The sequence below is a fragment of the Cyprinodon tularosa genome, unplaced genomic scaffold (genome assembly GCF_016077235.1).
Source record: "Cyprinodon tularosa strain WSP-4 unplaced genomic scaffold, ASM1607723v1 ctg34, whole genome shotgun sequence".
In the NCBI taxonomy this organism is placed as follows: domain Eukaryota; kingdom Metazoa; phylum Chordata; class Actinopteri; order Cyprinodontiformes; family Cyprinodontidae; genus Cyprinodon; species Cyprinodon tularosa.
In genome coordinates, this window is record NW_024039052.1 from 1,004,530 (window position 1) to 1,023,360 (window position 18,831).

The following is an 18,831-nucleotide window of genomic DNA, read 5'->3' on the forward strand; positions in this document are numbered from 1 at the left end:
ATGTTGAAGGAAGCATGACCAACAATAAATATTTATCCACATAATTTTCTTTATAGAAATAATGTTATACCTTTGAATGGTAATGTAACAAAGTCTTTAAAATACACTAAAAATAAAGAGAGAGAGACACGTTTGAAGCTTAAACAAGTTTAAGTTAATAATTTTGGTAAAAAGAAATTACAAAAGAAAAAGTTCAAAAATATTTTGTTGAAAAAAAATCAGTGCATGATTGTGATTCTGCTGCTGTAAAGACTAAGTACTGTACTGCCCGACCAAGTCTTTTACAGTACATTCTTCTTTCCACATTTAATTATAACCTGACGATTCTGAGATAAAGGTTATCGCTCTATACACAGTCTTTATAGTAAAATAAATATTAGCTGACCTCTATCGTAGCCACTTGGTGTGGCAGGATGAGTGAATTTTCATTAGAGCAGATGAACATCTCTGTAGCATGGCAGGAAATTAGTTAATGTTGTCATTACTTCAACATTTCAGTAGCAACTGCAAGTGTTTTATTGCAATGACACAAATTAAATCTGATGTCTTAAAAATATATATTTTTTACGTGTTCTAAAATCTTTGTGGAAATATAATTTAGCCCGAAATCAAATTATATATGCTAGGGTAACAGATGGGTAGTGACACAAAACTGAAAGAGTTCCTTTTTTTTAACCTAAACTGCAAATATTTGTACACAGAAACAAAAGAAATGCAATTTTTGGGCCTAAATCAGTGTAGAAAGAAAACATCTTTCCAAACTGGAGATAAAAACGTTCAAAAAACGTTGGCTGGTGCAGAACAGAGCTCTGTAGAAACTAAGGTTTTGGTGGAAGCTCTGTGTGAGAGTCGCTCTTTATTGAAGATTTGCACCAGAGAGCTTTTTCTAGGTGGTTCTCTCTGTGTCTGCCCAACATGGCATGATGATTGATGGGAGAAGGGCTGGGATATGAAGTTTTCTGTTGGAATGACATGCACGCAGCTTCCTGAAAGACCAGTGGAGAAATGGCACACAGCAACACAAAGAGACATGCTGTCCATCTCAAGAGTTACTAAGATGTTCTCTTTAGAACTTTTAAAATGCACTTTAAATTATACCCTTTTACCCCTAAAATATACATGAATGTATAAGCACGTCTTCCTGCCTTTGCTGCACATCCGAAGGATAAAATGCTCTATACATCTGTGATTAACAAAAACAATATCTATAAAAAAAAATAATCAAACCATACATTTGCATCAGTGTTGTATACAGATGTTTTACTAGGAGGCATTGGGTTGTATGCTGCCGGGGCAAACAGGCCAGTATGCACCTCACAAAGAGTGATGCAGAACATTCCAGAGACTGGAGGTCTTGATTTAAAAATGTGTGTGTGTGTGTGTGTGTGTGTGTGTGGTGGGGGAAGGGTTGTCTATTAAGCTCCAAGACGACTTCAGGTGTAATAGCAAAAAGATGTCATATTTATTTCATGCTCTGATGATTTGTTTTTCAAAAATTTATATTAGAAGCACACAGCCTTACAAACCTCAAAGTGCAACTGTCATCTGGAGTCAAGTAATTTGTTTACAGGGTACAGAGCTATACAAATTCCTTGTGCCACTGAATGACAGCTCAGCTTCAAACTGTAATCTGCTGATTAAAAATCCACCCACCATCACTCCCTCTGCAAACGCAAAGTTTTCTTTTCTTTTATTTGTGACACAAAGACAAATTCCAATTATCTATTGAACAGTCCAGCTTCTTTTTTAAAGAAAAAGTCACCTAAGAGTGACATGTCACTATAAGGTTTGAGGTCCTTTTCCAAGGAGTATCATTTAAGTGTATTTATTTAGGTTTTACAAGGTTAATGAACTTAAAGTATTTTATATTTGTGTTGCAAAAGAAAATAAAAGTGTGACTTCAAGTCAGTTTTTATTTTTTTAATTCATAGCTTTAAGTCTTTTAAGACATACCTCTACTTATTTTTACACTATATTTTGACTATATATCCTTTCCCATTCTTCTTTCAAACTTCATCAAGCTTTTTGTCTAATTGTATAGAGAGCTTGTCTTCTTAATTTTTTAGGCCATGTATAGCTAACTTACACATCCATCCATCCATCCATCCATCCATCCATCCATCCATCCATCCATCCATCCATCCATCCATCCATCCATCCATCCATCCATCCATCCAGCCAGCCAGCCAGCCAGCCAGCCAGCCAGCCAGCCATTCAAGCAACAGGAATTAAGTTCTGGCAGATTTTAGGTGATTTCTTGGTTTTCTTTTGCTTTCCTCTAACCATGTTCTTTATGCGTTCAATGTTTATTTCATCTGCTGTCACACTTCATTTCATATCATGGATTAAATTATTCTGATTGGTTTGTATTTGTGGATAACTCTGGAAGTCAGCAACATCTGGTGTGATTTCTATATAAATGGAGGTATCACAAATACACTATATTGCCAAAAGTATTTGCTCACCTGCCTTGACTCACATATGAGCTTAAGTGACATCCCGTTCCTAATCCATAGGGTTCAATATGACGTCGGTCCACCCTTTGCAGCTAGAACAGCTTCAACTCTTCTGGGAAGGCTGTCCACAAGGTTTAGGAGTGGGTTTATGGGAATTTTTGACCATTCTTCCAGAAGCGCATTTGTGAGGTCGCACACTGATGTTGGACGAGAAGGCCTGGCTCTCAGTCTCCGCTCTAATTCATCCCAAAGGTGTTCTATCGGGTTGAGGTCAGGACTCTGTGCAGGCCAGGCAAGTTCATCCACACCAGACTCTGTCATCCATGTCTTTATGGACCTTGCTTTGTGCACTGGTGCACAGTCATGTTGGAAGAGGAAGGGGCCAGCTCCAAACTGTTCCCACAAAGTTGGGAGCATGGAATTGTCCAAAATGTCTTGGTATGCTGAAGCATTCAGAGTTCCTTTCACTGGAACTAAGGGGCCAAGCCCAGCTCCTGAAAAACAACCCCACACCATAATCCCCCCTCCACCAAACTTTACACTTGGCACAATGCAGTCAGACAAGTACCGTTCTCCTGGCAACCGCCAAACCCAGACCCGTCCATCAGATTGCCAGATGGAGAAGCGCGATTCGTCACTCCAGCGAACGCGTCTCCACTGCTCTAGAGTCCAGTGGCGGCGTGCTTTACACCACCGCATCCGACGCTTTGCATTGCACTTGGTAATGCATGGCTTGGATGCAGCTGCTCGACCATGGAAACCCATTCCATGAAGCTCTCTGCGCACTGTTCTTGAGCTAATCTGAAGGCCACATGAAGTTTGGAGGTCTGTAGTGATTGACTCTGCAGAAAGTTGGCGACCTCTTCGCACTATGCGCGTCAGCATCCGCTGACCCCGCTCCGTCAGTTTACGTGGCCTACCACTTCGTGGCTGAGTTGCTGTCGTTCCCAAACACTTCCATTTTCTTATAATACAGCTGACAGTTGACTGTGGAATATTTAGGAGCGAGGAAATTTCACGACTGGATTTGTTGCACAGGTGGCATCCTATCACAGTTCCACGCTGGAATTCACTGAGCTCCTGAGAGCGACCCATTCTTTCACAAATGTTTGTAAAAACAGTCTGCATGCCTAGGTGCTTGAATTTATACACCTGTGGCCATGGAAGTGATTGGAACACCTGATTCCAATAATTTGGATGGGTGAGCAAATACTTTTGGCAATATAGTGTATGTTCACTGAAAATAAAAATAAAATATGTCTTTGTACTTATTTCAGCTGCAGTAGGTGTTACTCATTATCCCAGAATACACTGCAAGACATTAAACTGTCTGACACCAAGTTTACAAACCTAACAGAAATTTGTTGTTGTTATGAATGAATGTATTCCTTAAGGCATTTTTATAAGTAATGAACTGAAAAACATTTAAAGCTAGTCAATGAATGGCAGGAACATATGGAAGCTTCATGGTTATTATCAGGTCTCAAATGATCCGATGCTCATTGAAATAAAGAGCTTAAACTGAAAAAGTTGCAACTCTTAAAGATGCTATGTTGACCCAGATAATAATAATAATGGAGGAGGACGACAGTTCATTCACTCCTGTATACGTTTAAAGGTCTGCTACAATCATTGTTGATGGTAGATGATAGTAGACATCTTATTAATCAATCAAATGGTGCCGCTAAGCTACTAATGCTAAGGCTGTTATTACATACATGTGTAGATTTGCTTGAATTTGTGTCCTCTGGTCTCTTGGGCGTCGGTTCAGAGAAGATACACCTGGGCACCTTCCTGTTCCTTACCAAAGCTGGCACAACACGCTCTCTGGCGACGCCAGCAGCTGCCTTAAAAAAGGCTGACAGCTTTTCTATTGCAGCTCCAATGCTGCAGGCGGCTTGACAAAATGAAAGTAAACACAGCAGAGAATAGTGTTTTATGCCGCAGAGACTCTTCCTTTACCATCTGTGTAGTGCTTGGAAAAAATTCAGCGCATTCGACTTTTAGATACATCCCTGCAGTAATGTCTGTAGGTAAATTTTTTCTTTATTATGAGGCAATTTATTCAAATTCATGGTAATATGGCAATTACTTTTAAGTCTGTATGATTTTTTTTTTAGGTTATTAGTAAGTGATAAAAATGAGTCTGTAAGTTGAAGGCATTTTTTAAAATGAAAAAGGAAATTACATATTATGGTAATGTTTTATCTTAAATGATAATAAAGCATTTTGTTGTATTTAAAAAATTGGAGTAGGCTTACTGTATATCTGATTCCCTTAAAGACATTTTTGAGCAATTGACACTTGCATCCAATGCCATTGATTTACAAAAAAAATTAACAGTTGCAGCTTCTCATAATAACTGCTAGTAAATGTACAAATGACTACTCATGGCCATAACAGAAAGAACACAGAAAGTTGAACAATTGGAGCATTTTAGACCAAATTATACTGGTATTTCTATGAGTTTTACTTAAAAAATGTTTAAGCACTTAATAAACTAAAGAAAATCCTAAGACATGTACTATACTATACTAACTAATAAGTACCCTGTAGGCTACTTTTTGTAATTTCTTTGTTTTTTGAAAACTGTCAGTACTAGATCAAGTGCTATCTGGAGTCTATAAATGAAACAACACAAAAGTGTTTTAAAATGTTAATATTTGATTTATAAATCAATGAAAATATCATAAGTCAAACAAAACAAATAAAAGGAGAAAGGATAATTTGCAAATGAAACTAAAAACAATAGAGAAGACTAAGTGAAAGTGTAACAACGGCAAAAATTCCCCTCGGTCTTCAGGGTGAAGTGTGTGTTTTTGTTTGAGTGGGATGTTTGAGAGATGGTCCTGGTGGAGCAAACACGCTCAACCAACCGAGTCAACGCTCACATTGCTCTCTCTTCTCTATTCTCTCTTCCTTGCCTCAGCTTTCAAAGGCCAAAGATTGTCTCCCTCAAGGGAGATACAGGGGAAAATAACACTGTTCAGCGTTCTTTTCCACAACTGACATTTTTCAAATAGAATTTGATATTCCTCCTTTTAAAAATTAACAAGAAACATTTTATTGGCCCATCAGTTGTTTATTTTTTAACAGCACAACCTCAATCTTAAATATATTTGCTTAGAATAGTTTAGCTATGTGGCAATGACTAAAAAAGTTAAATATGTGAACTACCTAACATACCACTTGTGCCTTGATGCATGATGGCGGCAGCATCATGTTGTGGGGGTTATTTTCTTCACTAGGGAAAGATAAGTTGTTGAATGGGAACAAATAAGAAGCTTCAGACATGAGAATTCTTGAATAAAACCTGTAAAGAGTTAGAGGTTTACCTTTCTGCTCAATAAAGAACCTAAACATAAAGCCAGACCTTGTGCTGTTATGTGTTTGCTTCTCATGCATAATACTCAAAATAAAAAATGTTTTTTTGAGTGAATAGATGTAGGACCATTTATTTTGTATAGCAAAGGTTTGCAAAGTGCTGTAATGTAATATAAACTTAAGTTGACAACAATTTTTTGAAAATACATTTTCTATCTAATCTGCATTCATTTTACCTTACTCTAGGAACTACAGAGGTCAATGCTACAGGAAAATCCTTCACAGTAAGAAGCAGCCTCTTGTTTCAAGTGGACAAACGGGATGATGGAGTCGCATACACCTGCAGTGTGGAACATGTGTCTCTGTACAAACCGTACATGACAACTGAGGTCCTGGAGGTTCATTGTAAGTTTTATCACTGATAAAGAATGATTAGGTCTGGCCATTGAAAAGGAATACAAACAAACTAATAAAGGAGCTTAAATTTATGTCTGCATGCGTAGCCCTGCATTTGTTATAGATTAGTATAGGATTAGTTTGCAGGTAAGGGGTTACTTCAAAAGTACAACAAATGTACATGAATACATACTAGAGCGTAAAGGTATAGAGGACGATCTTTTATTTCTGGGTCGATCATCTAAATAAGTGGTCCTCTTAATTGTCAATCTTCTGGTGATATGTAAGGCATTCCTACGTGCTCGCCCGTTGGCTATATTTTTCCTGTGCATGCGCACTTTCAGGTGTAAATCTGTGCTGAGCTATGCTTTCAGACAGTCATTGAAGCTCATCTTTGTTACCACGGTTCTTTGACAATGGTCGAGGTTCATAACAGAAAAAGTGTCTACGAAGTGTATGAAAAGAAAAGAAAGGTCTCAGAAGAGGTAGATATATCCCAGAATGCTTTGTGCAGAGAGCTCTCCTCACAAAGCAGTATGGGATTTGCTGTCACAGCGATACGCTGTCGCCATACGCTGTCTCAGCCTCAGAGCAGCGACAAAGAGGGCGCAGGCACCGCGCAGTGGGGGAGGAGTTACGTGACCAAAAGAGCTAACGGATTAGTGTCCGAACCGTAAGGTTACTGAGTTCACTATTAGGTCCACTATAGACTCCCCGCTCTATATAGTGACTGAGGGATTTAGGGGTTATGGCGGACTTTCAAGCTCAGTAAGCTTGTATGAGCTTTGAGAACTGCAGAGAACTTTTAAACAGAGCTTGCACAAGAAGAAATTGGCTAATGCATGCTCTCGCAGGCATGGAGAAGGCAGGTCTTTTAAAATAATTTACGAAAATCCTCCACGATACCTTTAAGCTTCCTATAGGTTAAAGAGCTAACTACCTTTGCATTATTTTTGGTGTTAATTTCTTGCACACATAGGTGTTACAATACTGCTTTTATTAATTTATAAATTTTTTGCAGATGCTCCACAACTGGAAATCACACATTCACTGATAATTCCACAGGAAGGGACAATACTTCAAACTGGAGTGTGTTTCCATAGGCAACCCAATGTAAGTTGGATTCACGACTGCACTTTGATCTATTCCAAAATAACTTTGAAAAGTAAGAAAAAATAACACGATTTTCTTGTGTTTTCTTTCCCAGACCCGAACCAGTTCTCTGGTCTAAAGATGGAGGAGAGCTGCCAGACATTGAGCGTATGATTGTGGAGGGCAGAGAGCTCACCATCACGACACTCAACAAAACAGACAATGGCACATATCGCTGTGAGGCCAGCAACCATATGGGGACCAGCTTTGCTGAGTATATTCTGTTTGTATATGGTGGGTACTAAACTGAATTCTTTATGTCTATGATTAAAAAGTCATGTTTTTTAGTGCTTAATTGATTTATACTGTATCAGGGGTTATTTATCGGAGAAGTCAAGAGTCATATATCTTCAACTAGCACATGGAAAGTAGAAATAAAAAAAAAAGCTGATTATTGGTAAGCATTTTTTTTCTTTTATGGCAAAAGTGTTTTAGGCGATGTAGGCAACAAATTTCAGAATCTCATAGAAGATGTTTGACGGTCAATGTAGGGAATTTAACAAAACAATTATTTTGTGAAATTGAAATTCAAACTAAGCTGTGTTTAAGCAGCAATAATCAGGTTTTCTGTATTTCATCAATGAATCAGGCATTGTTATATGTCATTTCACTTTTATCATGTAGTCATGTATCAAAATGATTGACACTAATGTGCTACTTTTTCCATCTGACATGTTATATTTGAACTACACCTTTTAAAATAGCAATTAGATTCTGACGTGTTGTGAGTTTTCTCTCTTGCTTCTTTGTCATGCTTAGGTGTTTCAGGTCATCAAACATAATGATGCTCAAGGAAATACAAACATTTAAATGATTACATTATTTGATAATACGACTGATGCAATACAGTAGGATGCACCGTTAATGAAGTTGGAGCTTTTTTTTTTTTTTTACAGGGATCAGTGGATTTAACCTTCGACTGCTGACATGTTTGCTGTCTTTCACCAGTCTATTTCTTGTTGTAGAATTATTAACACTTGTTTTACCAAGGAGAGTCAGGCCAGCAATGTTTACATATTGCTCAAAGTCCTTTTTTTGATCTTTTGGAGGAGTGCACTCTTAGGGCCTGATCTCAAAGATATCAAATCAGTGGCACTAATTGGGTGTGTTGCAGAATTTCTACAAATATTGCTGCGTAAATGTTCGTAAATGAGAATGGCTGTCAAAGAAAGATGTGGTTTAAAGCCTAGAATATGGAGGAAATACTAATAACTATTAAAAGAATAATAAATAATATTTACTTTGCACCTCATAGTATCGCTCCATTGATATCCTGTTTTTATAAATATGCACCAACATCTAGTTTCAGTATTTTTCGTTAAATCTGGTTTAGTAGTACAAAAATTTCTGCTAGTTAATAATTTTTGCTGCCCTACATAGATGTAATTTTCTTTATTGGTAATATTCTATTGTTGTTATTATTCACGATCCAAATGCATTTATATGCACACGGAATATCTCCCCGTATGCATTTCTTCCTTTGCAGTTGTCACCTCACTTTCAGAATTACGAAAAAAAATGTTAAAAAAAATAAATAAATAAATTACCAATGTGAGTTTCAGATTTGGAAATTCAATTTGCTTGTGGTAAATTTTTACATTTTATTGCATGGTCTGGTGCCTTCATGCCATTTTATGACATGTAAACGTTCTAAAGATCAGGCCCTTAGAGTCTTTCTCACGATTAAGTGGCTTTTGGGAAGTTTTACCACTGTTCCTTATTTTCTCCGTCTATGGTTAATATAGCCCCATGCACTACCCTTTGAAACCGTGCCGAGAATGGTAACCAAGGTAACCGCTAAGTGTAAATGGAGAGCAGCTGAACTGGACTGTGCCAGGCAAACGAACTGCAATAAATCCAGTACTAGTTCAGCAGTAGGCTTGGCGCGGTTCAGTTGTGGCTCGGATCTCTGATAACTAAGAGTGCATGAGCAGACGGCGTCATCTCCTATTTACAGCCAGCTGACTCATTTTGCGGGTTTTCTGGCGCGTCCGGCTTTACATATCACAGATCTCTTCACCTGTTCACAACACAAACTTCTTCTCAGCCTATTAACAATAAATGGCATCCATTAATGGGATGATGCCTAGAGCGAGGCTCTCATCGAAACCTGGCTGGAATACACTATCCAGGCAGATAACTTCCTGAATGTTATGGTCGACTCCATTTTTGTTTGCGTAATTCCCACATTGAGAGCTGTAGTGTCGTGGACCACTGAGGAGGTGAGGAACCGTGCTAGCCAGATGTGTAAACGGTCTAAGAACCAAGCTCAGCACGGTTAACTGATTCAAGCTGGGTCCAAAATCGGCAAGAATTTCAAAGGAGTAGTGCAAATGGCGCATATTTTTCAATTTCAATTTCAATTTATCTTTATTGTCATTGTCACAAGAACAACGAAATTTGGATCCATGCAACGAATATGTGGATCCATGCAGTCACTGAGCATAACCCTCTTTTAAATAGGTGTCAGCATTGTCTTATCTCACACTAGGGCATAATGTGTGGGTTCCTTTTTTTTTATTTCTTTTTTTGTTTTGTTTTATAAGCATACTTAATTTTATCAGACTTAAATATAGAAACTTTCTTGACTACACAATTATGTTAAATTAATTCATAAATTTTCAAGGAATTGTTTTGTTAGATATTAAAATTAGATTAATACTTTAAAATATTAGTTTGTGACTCGACTAAAGCAAAAGAAAAAACGAGGGGAAAACATTTTTTTCTTCATTATTTCTAAATTATGTGTCACTATAAAATAAAGAAAAATAAAGCTTTTTGCTTGACATATATGAACGAGCAGATTAATGCACCAAGAAAATATAAACTACTAGAGCCCATTAAGTAGAATATAAAGAAAAGAAAATGTACAGTATTTACTCTGATCTTTTTTAGTACAATGCTGGAAAAGAAAACAGATCTGTTTTATCAACAAAACAACTCGCACAGGCTCGAATTTAGTGTGCAAGTCATGCACACTAAAATGGGCTGTGATTGGTAAAAAATTGGCTGCACAAAACCCAGCCTAACGGCTCACTGGAGGTGTATTTAACAAAATCACAGAGAATGAAAGGAGCAGGTAGGCTATCAGGAGCTGAATACGATCAGGGATACTGCTAATCATCCCTAACATTTTGGTGATCTTCAAATTGGTATGATCCAGCAGGTTTTAGAGGAAACTACAACCTGATTAATTGCTATTATTAGAGCAAGGGATCCAGGTATTTTGTCACTATCAGGATAGAATAAAATGGGATTTTTGTTGTCATGTAGAAAATCCGCTTGTTATAATGTATCTAGGTCTATTTCAGTCTTGCACATTTCCAAAGCTTGCATTCAAGTATCGACTGGCTAATATGGGACTGATGAATTTCAATATTAGTGGATAAGGATGTACGATTTAGTTTAATTTCAGCCTAGAAAATTGCATTATCACATGACAAATAACGGGTTGATTAAAAACCAAACACTTTGTTACAGGAAAAGAAATAATACATATTTAGCATCCCATGTTTATGTATAAAAGTATATGAAATAATTTGAAATAAGTAGAACTGGACTGAATACATATAGGGTCGTTTTAGTTTTCATTGTCCTTGATCTTTGTCTTCAGTTTTTGCCAGTTTAATAGTGCAGTAGCAGAGTGAAAAGCCATAAAAGAGCTTACTTCTCTTCATTGGAGTTTTTTCCTTCTTATAAACTATTACTTGATGCATGGCAGCATCTTTGCAAGGTTTAGAAAGGCTTTAGGAAGTAAAAAGAAGGGACATTTTTTTTTCTTTCAGACATTGCTATCTTTGTGTCCTCCTTCAGCATACTTATTGAATGAGAGAACAGCAAAGTCTTGTTGGTATGTTGCATATATCCTCCTATATCTGGCTACCTTTTAATTATTTATTTGATCACATTCCAAAGCTCAGTTGTAGCTTTAGAATTTGTATTATTATAATTTGTATAATTTATTTATAATTTGTATTATTATAAATCTAAACCTTAATGAGGGTTTTATATGAATTGATTTTTTTAAGTCTGCATAATCAGGAAGAAGGATGTATTTACCTCACGAGCCCTCGCCTGCAGTTGCAAGAGGAGATGAAAAATTGAGTTAAGCAAGTAAAAGATGTGTTAGACAGGCTCATTTCCAATGATGATGAGACTCATTCTTCAGGGCTACATTGTGATGAGCTGAATACTTGCCAGGTCTTTTCGGATCATCTCAGCCTCTAAACCTAATTTGCTAATGACAGGGAAGCGGAGGAGCTATAAATGTCATCCACCAAGCACAATTTATCACTGTTTGAAAATACCGTCTATATTAAACCTTCTGAAATACAAATAAGAAACATTGCATACAAGATATTTGAGTTGTAGTAACAAAAAAATAGCTTTCCTCAATATAGATGGAGGCCCTAAGAGGCTTAAGTCTAATTTCTTAGCCTTAGCTTCACAGTGTTCAGTCTTTAAATCTACAATTTCGCTCTAGTAAGCATGAAAATTGACATCTAAAAATTTAACTGATGTAAAAATATATATTTTAAGCAATATTCAGCATTTTCCTTTTTAGACTTGTTGTCCTTATTGTTGTCTGATATTAACATTTATTTACTCACAAATATTTATTTTGTGACTTTTACAATAAAAATATATCTGTAGACGTGCTTACCTTTGAAATTTACTCCAATAGATTTAGCTCTATTCTGATTTTTATATCTATCTCACTATTTTTTGTTTTTATTTATTTATTTTTTTTTAGTGCAGGATTTCAAAATCAGATCACTGCATTCACAACCGCATTAACAGGTCCACTTACAGTACACCCTCACAGAGGCCTCGACTCAACACTTCATGCACTCAAAAACATGTTATTGAGCACCCACTTGATGATTGATGAGCTAACAACTAAGCTATGAGCTAGAAAATAAACTTGTTTCAGTGGATAAATTCAATGTGCTCTCCTTTTTATTTTCCCTTTTTATACACAAAACTGATTCATTATACTGTTCCAGATTAGTTCAGAATTTACAGGTGCACCTTATCACATTATTTATTTAATATTTGCAAATGACTGCACAAATATAAATGTGTTTGCAGATGTGGAAAATAGCAAACAAACTCTTTGGAGTGTTCTTAAACAGGTTTGCAACAAATAACTAAGCATGCACTCATAAAATCCATGTGCAGGCTTTGGTTTATAAATCCAATTGTTACCAGTACCGTCGAGTTTATGTATTACTTTTAATGATCCAGAGGGGCACTCTATAAGTAAAAAGTAAAGATTGCTACCTTAGAAGTAAAATACCTTTTCTGTTTTGATGGCAAAGCATAAATATTATAAAGTTAGTTTTAATAAATGGATCAGAAACAGTTTTTGTGGTATGATGATAAATTTCCTCTTAAAAAACAACAAAGATTTGTAATTGTTGAAGCATCATTTCAAAGGCTGATGATTATGATTTACTATTTAAAATTATTTGCAGTTTGCAACTGCAGTGGAGAATATAAAAAAAATATTGCAAATGCCGCTTAGCCAGCATCCCAAATAAACGGTTAAGGTATTGTGATTTCAGAACTGACCATATATTTTCTTAAACCTAAGACCTAACCTTAAATCTAAAAGCATAGACAATGAGTTTTGGGGAACCCTGCTATCATAAATCAAACAACAATAGCCTTGTAAACAGTTATGCAACCCCTGAAGGGAGCTGGCAAAAACAGCTTTGATAAACATTTTGCATTTGATAAATATGGTGTGCATATATATTCAGCCACATTTACTTTGATAGAATCCAGGAAAGTCTTTCAGTTGGTGGTTTGAGAACTTAACTAAAGAAATTGCATTATGAAGACCAAGGATGACACAAGACAAATGAGTGTTGTGAAAAGATTTAAGGCAAGATAAAGTTTGAATTGGTCCATCTAGTATAAGTATAATAAACAGAAAGAATATGACTTAAAATTCATTCCTCAACCCAATTAAGATCTATGACAGTAGGGATATTTGTGCTATAAGCTATTTTAACATAATGGCTCTGGGACTGAATACAAATGCATGCAACACTTTGTAGGAATTTCCCTAAATAAAGACTTTTAAAAAAATGTATCCCTTTTCTTGCCACCTTAAACCTGTTCTTTTTCATGGTCTGACACTCTAAATCACAATAAAATACACTTCCCTATTTAGTTGAAGTGTGCGAAACATTTTCAAAATTACCAATATGCTGTAGGTGTACAAGAAAAAGCAACGCCATTCTATGTTTTCAGAAAATACAGAATTGAGAAAAAGGCAAAATAATAAACACAATTTTTACCTATAAAAAAAAAAAATCTACCATAAAGACTTAATTGACATGCTAGTGACCCATCTAGGGCTGCAGCTGAAGAGTGTTGGACAGTAAGTTTCACTAACAGCTATTTTGGTCAAGCTGTTAACATACACTTCCTCTGCACAAAATCAGAGCTCTTTCTCCATGTATCACATTGATAGTTAATTAATTGTTTGCTCCCCAGTAAAAACTGTTTCATCTTCATCATTTAAACTTTTTGTTTTTTTTTTATGTAAGTTTTGAACTCTGTTTAAAAATGTTTAAGTTATGTTGGCTAAAGACTTCTTACTTATTGAAAGCATTGCAGTTGCATAGCTGGAGAGAAAAAAATAAATTATGTTATTATTAACTTGGAATTAAAGGCAGTTAAATAATTGATGAAAAGATAATAAAGTAAATAAAAATTTGTAATTACATTTATGTAATTTGTATCAAAAGGAAATATAATAAAGTGCATAATTATAAGAATATAATGCATTTAAAGAAAGTTTAACTACAGAGTAAAACTAATCACATTAAATTAGCACAGTCAAATGATACTCTAAGTAATCAGGTTTTTAATCTCAACTAAAAGCAACTCAGGGTTTCAGCACTTTTACATTATTCTGGGATTTTTTTTTCCCAGTTAGAATGGGATTAAAACTAAAAGCTGGTTCTGCTTCTGCTAGCACAAAGAGCAGGTTCGAGACAGACGACCTGGGGGTCTTAGCAGCTGATACAAAGACAAGTCTGTAATATAATTTGGTGCCAAGCCATTAAGTGATTTACAGACTAATAGAAGTATTTCAGTCATGATCTGACCAAGAGGGAGTTAGTGTAAAGACTTTTGAAAAGGGTTGATGTGCTCCACGTTCTTTGTTTTAGTGAGGATGTGGGCAACAGCATTTTTGATCAGCTGCTGCTATATGACAGACTTGTTAGAAAGACCTGTAGAGACACCCTGACATTAGTTCTTTAATCATGGAAATGCTTTTTTAGGTGACAGTAGGCCAACTTTGCTGCTGTCTTTGTGTGCCTCTGTGCCCACTCCCATATTATAAGCCTGACTGGTGGTTTCAAGATGTAATAACTTAAACTTTGTACGTGCTTCTAAATATTCTTTCTTCAAAAAGTTAATAAGTCACTTAAGTTAAAATTCAACTAAAAACCTTTTTTATACGTTTATTATAGGCTATTTGAACAAGGGGGTGCATATACAGGAGAGGCTCTAATATGGACACCAAGGGAATGCCACATGTGAATTTTGTTGTTTCTTATTTAATTTACCTACTGACACTTAAAACAATCCCTGTCTTTTAAGTGGAATAAATCCTGACCAGTGGCTGTTCTCTAAACAGAACAGCCACCCCGGTTTTCCAGGCAGTCTAATAGAGTACATATTTATACAGATTTCATTGAACTACCTGACAAGAGCAATCTCTGTACTTTGCTGAGCATATAGGCATAGCTAGAAGATGTTAAAGCAGATGATCGTTGGTAGGAAGGTGTTTAAATGCTGAAGCCAGGCTTTGTCAATAACCTTACTGATGAAGAGGTTAGAGATAAGCTTGTATAGTTCCGTAGTTAAATTAAGTTAAATCAGACATTATGACATGCAAATCCCTTTTTAAGAAAGATTGAAATGTAAAAAATTGAGACAACAGGAAGAAAAGTCTAATTGGCGTAAGATTTCTTCTAGGTTTTTGTATTTAATTTGGTGAAACTATAGTATGCTGTGCCCCAATAATCTTTTGGGCTTTTTAATTGAATATGTTAGAAAATTCATTACAGACTGTGGCTAATATGGCAGGAGCAATATGTGAGTATCAATCAGACAGAGAGTGATGTTGGCAAAGATTTTAAAAATTGTTTCTTAAATCTCTAAATTGACGATAAAGTAAGGTAACCAAGATGTAATAACAAGATATAAAATTAGGATGTAGAAACCAAACTAAATGAAAACGTAGAGAGCAAAGATTTTTTTAAAAATGATGGTGACATTCTTAGCTATGATGGGCATCACTCAATCCTAAGAGTAATTTAGCTATGTTCAGTTGATCTTTATAGTGGAAACTTAAATATCTCAAGGCAATTTACAGAAAAATAAGAATCCAGTTTTTACATGTGAATATGAAGTTAGTTAAATACTTTTTTTTAATACCTTGTCAATTATTTAAAAATAGTTAGGTGTTTGGTATATGGATACAGCTTGACAAGTGCTCCATAGACTTCCTAATGAACAGCAGGAGAAAAGGAAATCTGGCTACTCATTAACTGACTACTTTTCAGAATAATAAATGTAATGATTAACTTACTGTACATTGTGTGAGCTCAACTAACTGAACAAAAGAGAACCAGCAATGAATACCATCTTCAAACCCTTGCCTTATAAAGGAGAAGTTTGAGAAATAGAGTGTTGAAAAGATTTCAGGTCGAGTGGTGCCAGGACACTTATGACTATGAAACCTAAACTGGAGGAGAGCCTGCTTAAGGCTATTACAAAAGAAATATCCAAAATCTCTTTTAGCTTTTTATTTTTGCTTTTTTCATTTAGCTGAAAACTTAAAAAAGCTACCAAATGCTCTGTATAATCTTATAACTAAGAAATGTCAGAATTTATGATAATGTGTATATTTTTTTAAAGCTATTTGATCTTTCAAATATATTACATACACTTGAAAAGCTGCTTGGTTAAAAAAAACACAATTAGTCCCTTTTTCCTAACCTTGTGTTTTGTTTCAATACAGCAAGGTGTGGTTATAGGTTTGATATTATATATGTATGAATAGGGAGGGAACTGTGCAAAAACTCACTATGCTGTATAGGCCAAAAATTTTAAATGTAAGCTAGAATTTATTTTTAATTATTTTATTCATAACTGTAAAGAAAATATCAAATTTAAAAAATCACATAGACTCATGCAGTCTACCAAATATCTAAATTTTTATAACACTATAAATTTTATAAATTCTTAGTCACTGTATAACTGATCCTCTGCCAAAAGTTTAAACTTTCAACATACCCAGCACTAGATTGTGAAACTACTTTTTTCTGTAACAAGCTAATGTTATATTGTGTGAAAAAAGAAAAAAGATTTGCTAGTGTGAAATAAAGCCATTAACATTTTACCATTTACAACTTCTTTTTTTCAGAAGTAATTTTATAACAAGTGATCGTGTAGTTTCAAATGGCACATTAAGGATCTTTCAGTTTCCTTCAGTTTCTTTTTCAACCCACAGGGTCAGTATATTAGGTAGATAGTTTATCTAAAACTAAAACACTTCTGTTCTAATAGCATAAACCCAGCAGTAGGATTAAATAAAAGTAAGTTTTTTATGAAAGTTAAGTGAGGACTGAGAAATGTAACCTTGCTCCAAGAACTGCAATAATGAAAAAACAGAAAACAGTTAGCCCATGTTTATGAGAGCTTTTTCTGCACACACCATCTTGTCTTGGCAGTTATTTTTACACATGTATTGTATGACAGCCATTGTGTGTTTCAGTAGAACATTTTGGGTCTGGTAAATGGCTAGATTGGACTTCCAAAGTGGCCTCCAAATGTGTTTTCCAACAAGTTTGAGATGTCCAAAGCAAACTTTATTCCTGTCAAGTGGGCAAATAAATGTCTTATTCTGCATGGAGTTTATACAGGCCTCTGGAGTGCCTTCAAGTAAATAAGAAAAAGGGCATGTTGGACGTATTATTCAAAGCTAACAGGAAATATTAGTTTTTAAGTATGGACTTTATGCTTTGTATATAAAGCATTTTTTTAAATTTTTTTTTTGTTGCTCACCTAGTGAATACGTTTTTCCTCAATCTAGCTCAGCATGAATGCAAGCTTTCCTCTCTGTCACTTCTGCACTCTATTAAACAAAACCAAGATCATACTGAGCTATTATGCTTTGCTTTGAAACCTGTGGTCACCTTTTATATCATGGTGTTGTTCCCTACATCTTCCCTACTGCTGTCACTGTCTACAACCATGGCAACAGCCAAAGATTTTCCAGGCCCTACAACAGGTAAATATCCCAGTGGATGATCATTGCAAGCCAGAATTAGTGTGTGTGATGCTGGAACTGGCTCTGGGTCAGGACACATCATGGCCTCACCCTGCATGAGCCAAATCATCAACATGCATGGATGCTCGCTCTGCTGACACTAGACGTTTTCTCTCTTTTCATGCCACGGACTGCATAAGTTGAAACACAACATGTTGCTATTTTGGTTTGCCTTTTTCATACTAATTGTATCTGAGAGAGTAAAATACAGAAAATTGTAGTTTTTGTAGCACTATCATCTAATATGTTAATGACAGTACTAAAGTAGAAATAAAATTTACGAATATATCTGTTGATTTGAAAAAATAAAAATATATATATATATATATATATATATATGTGTGTGTGTGTGTGTGGAACCATATAATGGAATATATTATATGTTTTTTACAATATAATATTTGATATGATATTTCCTGGTTGTTCCTATTCAATATTATTGCTAAAGATTCAAACTTCACAAACATCTGTTAATATAAAATTAGTAAGAAAAAGGGTTCAAAAAAGATTCTCATTTCATGTTTTCGCAATGTCATTTTATATCAAATTAATAAAAATATTGCAAGGTGAATTGCTGATTTCTTCAAGGGTTGCTAAACCAAGGAGTTTTCTAAGAGATGCATTGAAACAAAAGTGGCTGGTGGCATGCCACTCCTGCTGTAACAGCATATGTCGACTCTTTTGTGATCATCCACGACTCTAGAATGGAATTTAGTGGCATATGCCAAATCAACAGCAGTGACTCACTGTCCTCAGATGGAATGGTGCTCATGTTCCAACCACGCCAAGAAATTCTCAACACCACCTCAGTCTGTCACATTAGTACTGCTTGCTCAGTGCTCAATACATAAAGTGATGCAATAAACCAAACTGTATTATCAATGGAGTGCTATGAAAAGTACTTCAAGAAATGTAATAGCTCTATAATTTCCGTTGCTAAGTAACATCATGAAAGGCAGCAATTAAAGGAAACGCTTTGAAAATGTGTTTTTTAATAACAAAATGAGTGAGCTCTATAGACAAGTTAACTAAAAAAAATCAAATAGAACATTAATACCAATTTACAAAGGGAATTTCTCAACACTATTCCCATGTTAACACTTGATTTTTCATACTTTTAGGAATGCCTTTGAAGGTTGTTTT

General features: G+C 35.4%; 1 protein-coding gene across 1 annotated transcript in view; it reads left to right on the top strand.

The window, feature by feature from the left end:
* LOC119789505 (cell adhesion molecule 2-like) overlaps positions 1-18,831 on the top strand; it is a 192,142-nt gene that overhangs the window by 162,751 nt on the left and 10,560 nt on the right. The window contains 4 exon segments of the mRNA XM_038294418.1: positions 6,027-6,185; positions 7,198-7,244; positions 7,246-7,289; positions 7,384-7,562. Of these exon segments, the coding sequence (XP_038150346.1) occupies positions 6,027-6,185; positions 7,198-7,244; positions 7,246-7,289; positions 7,384-7,562 (429 nt within the window).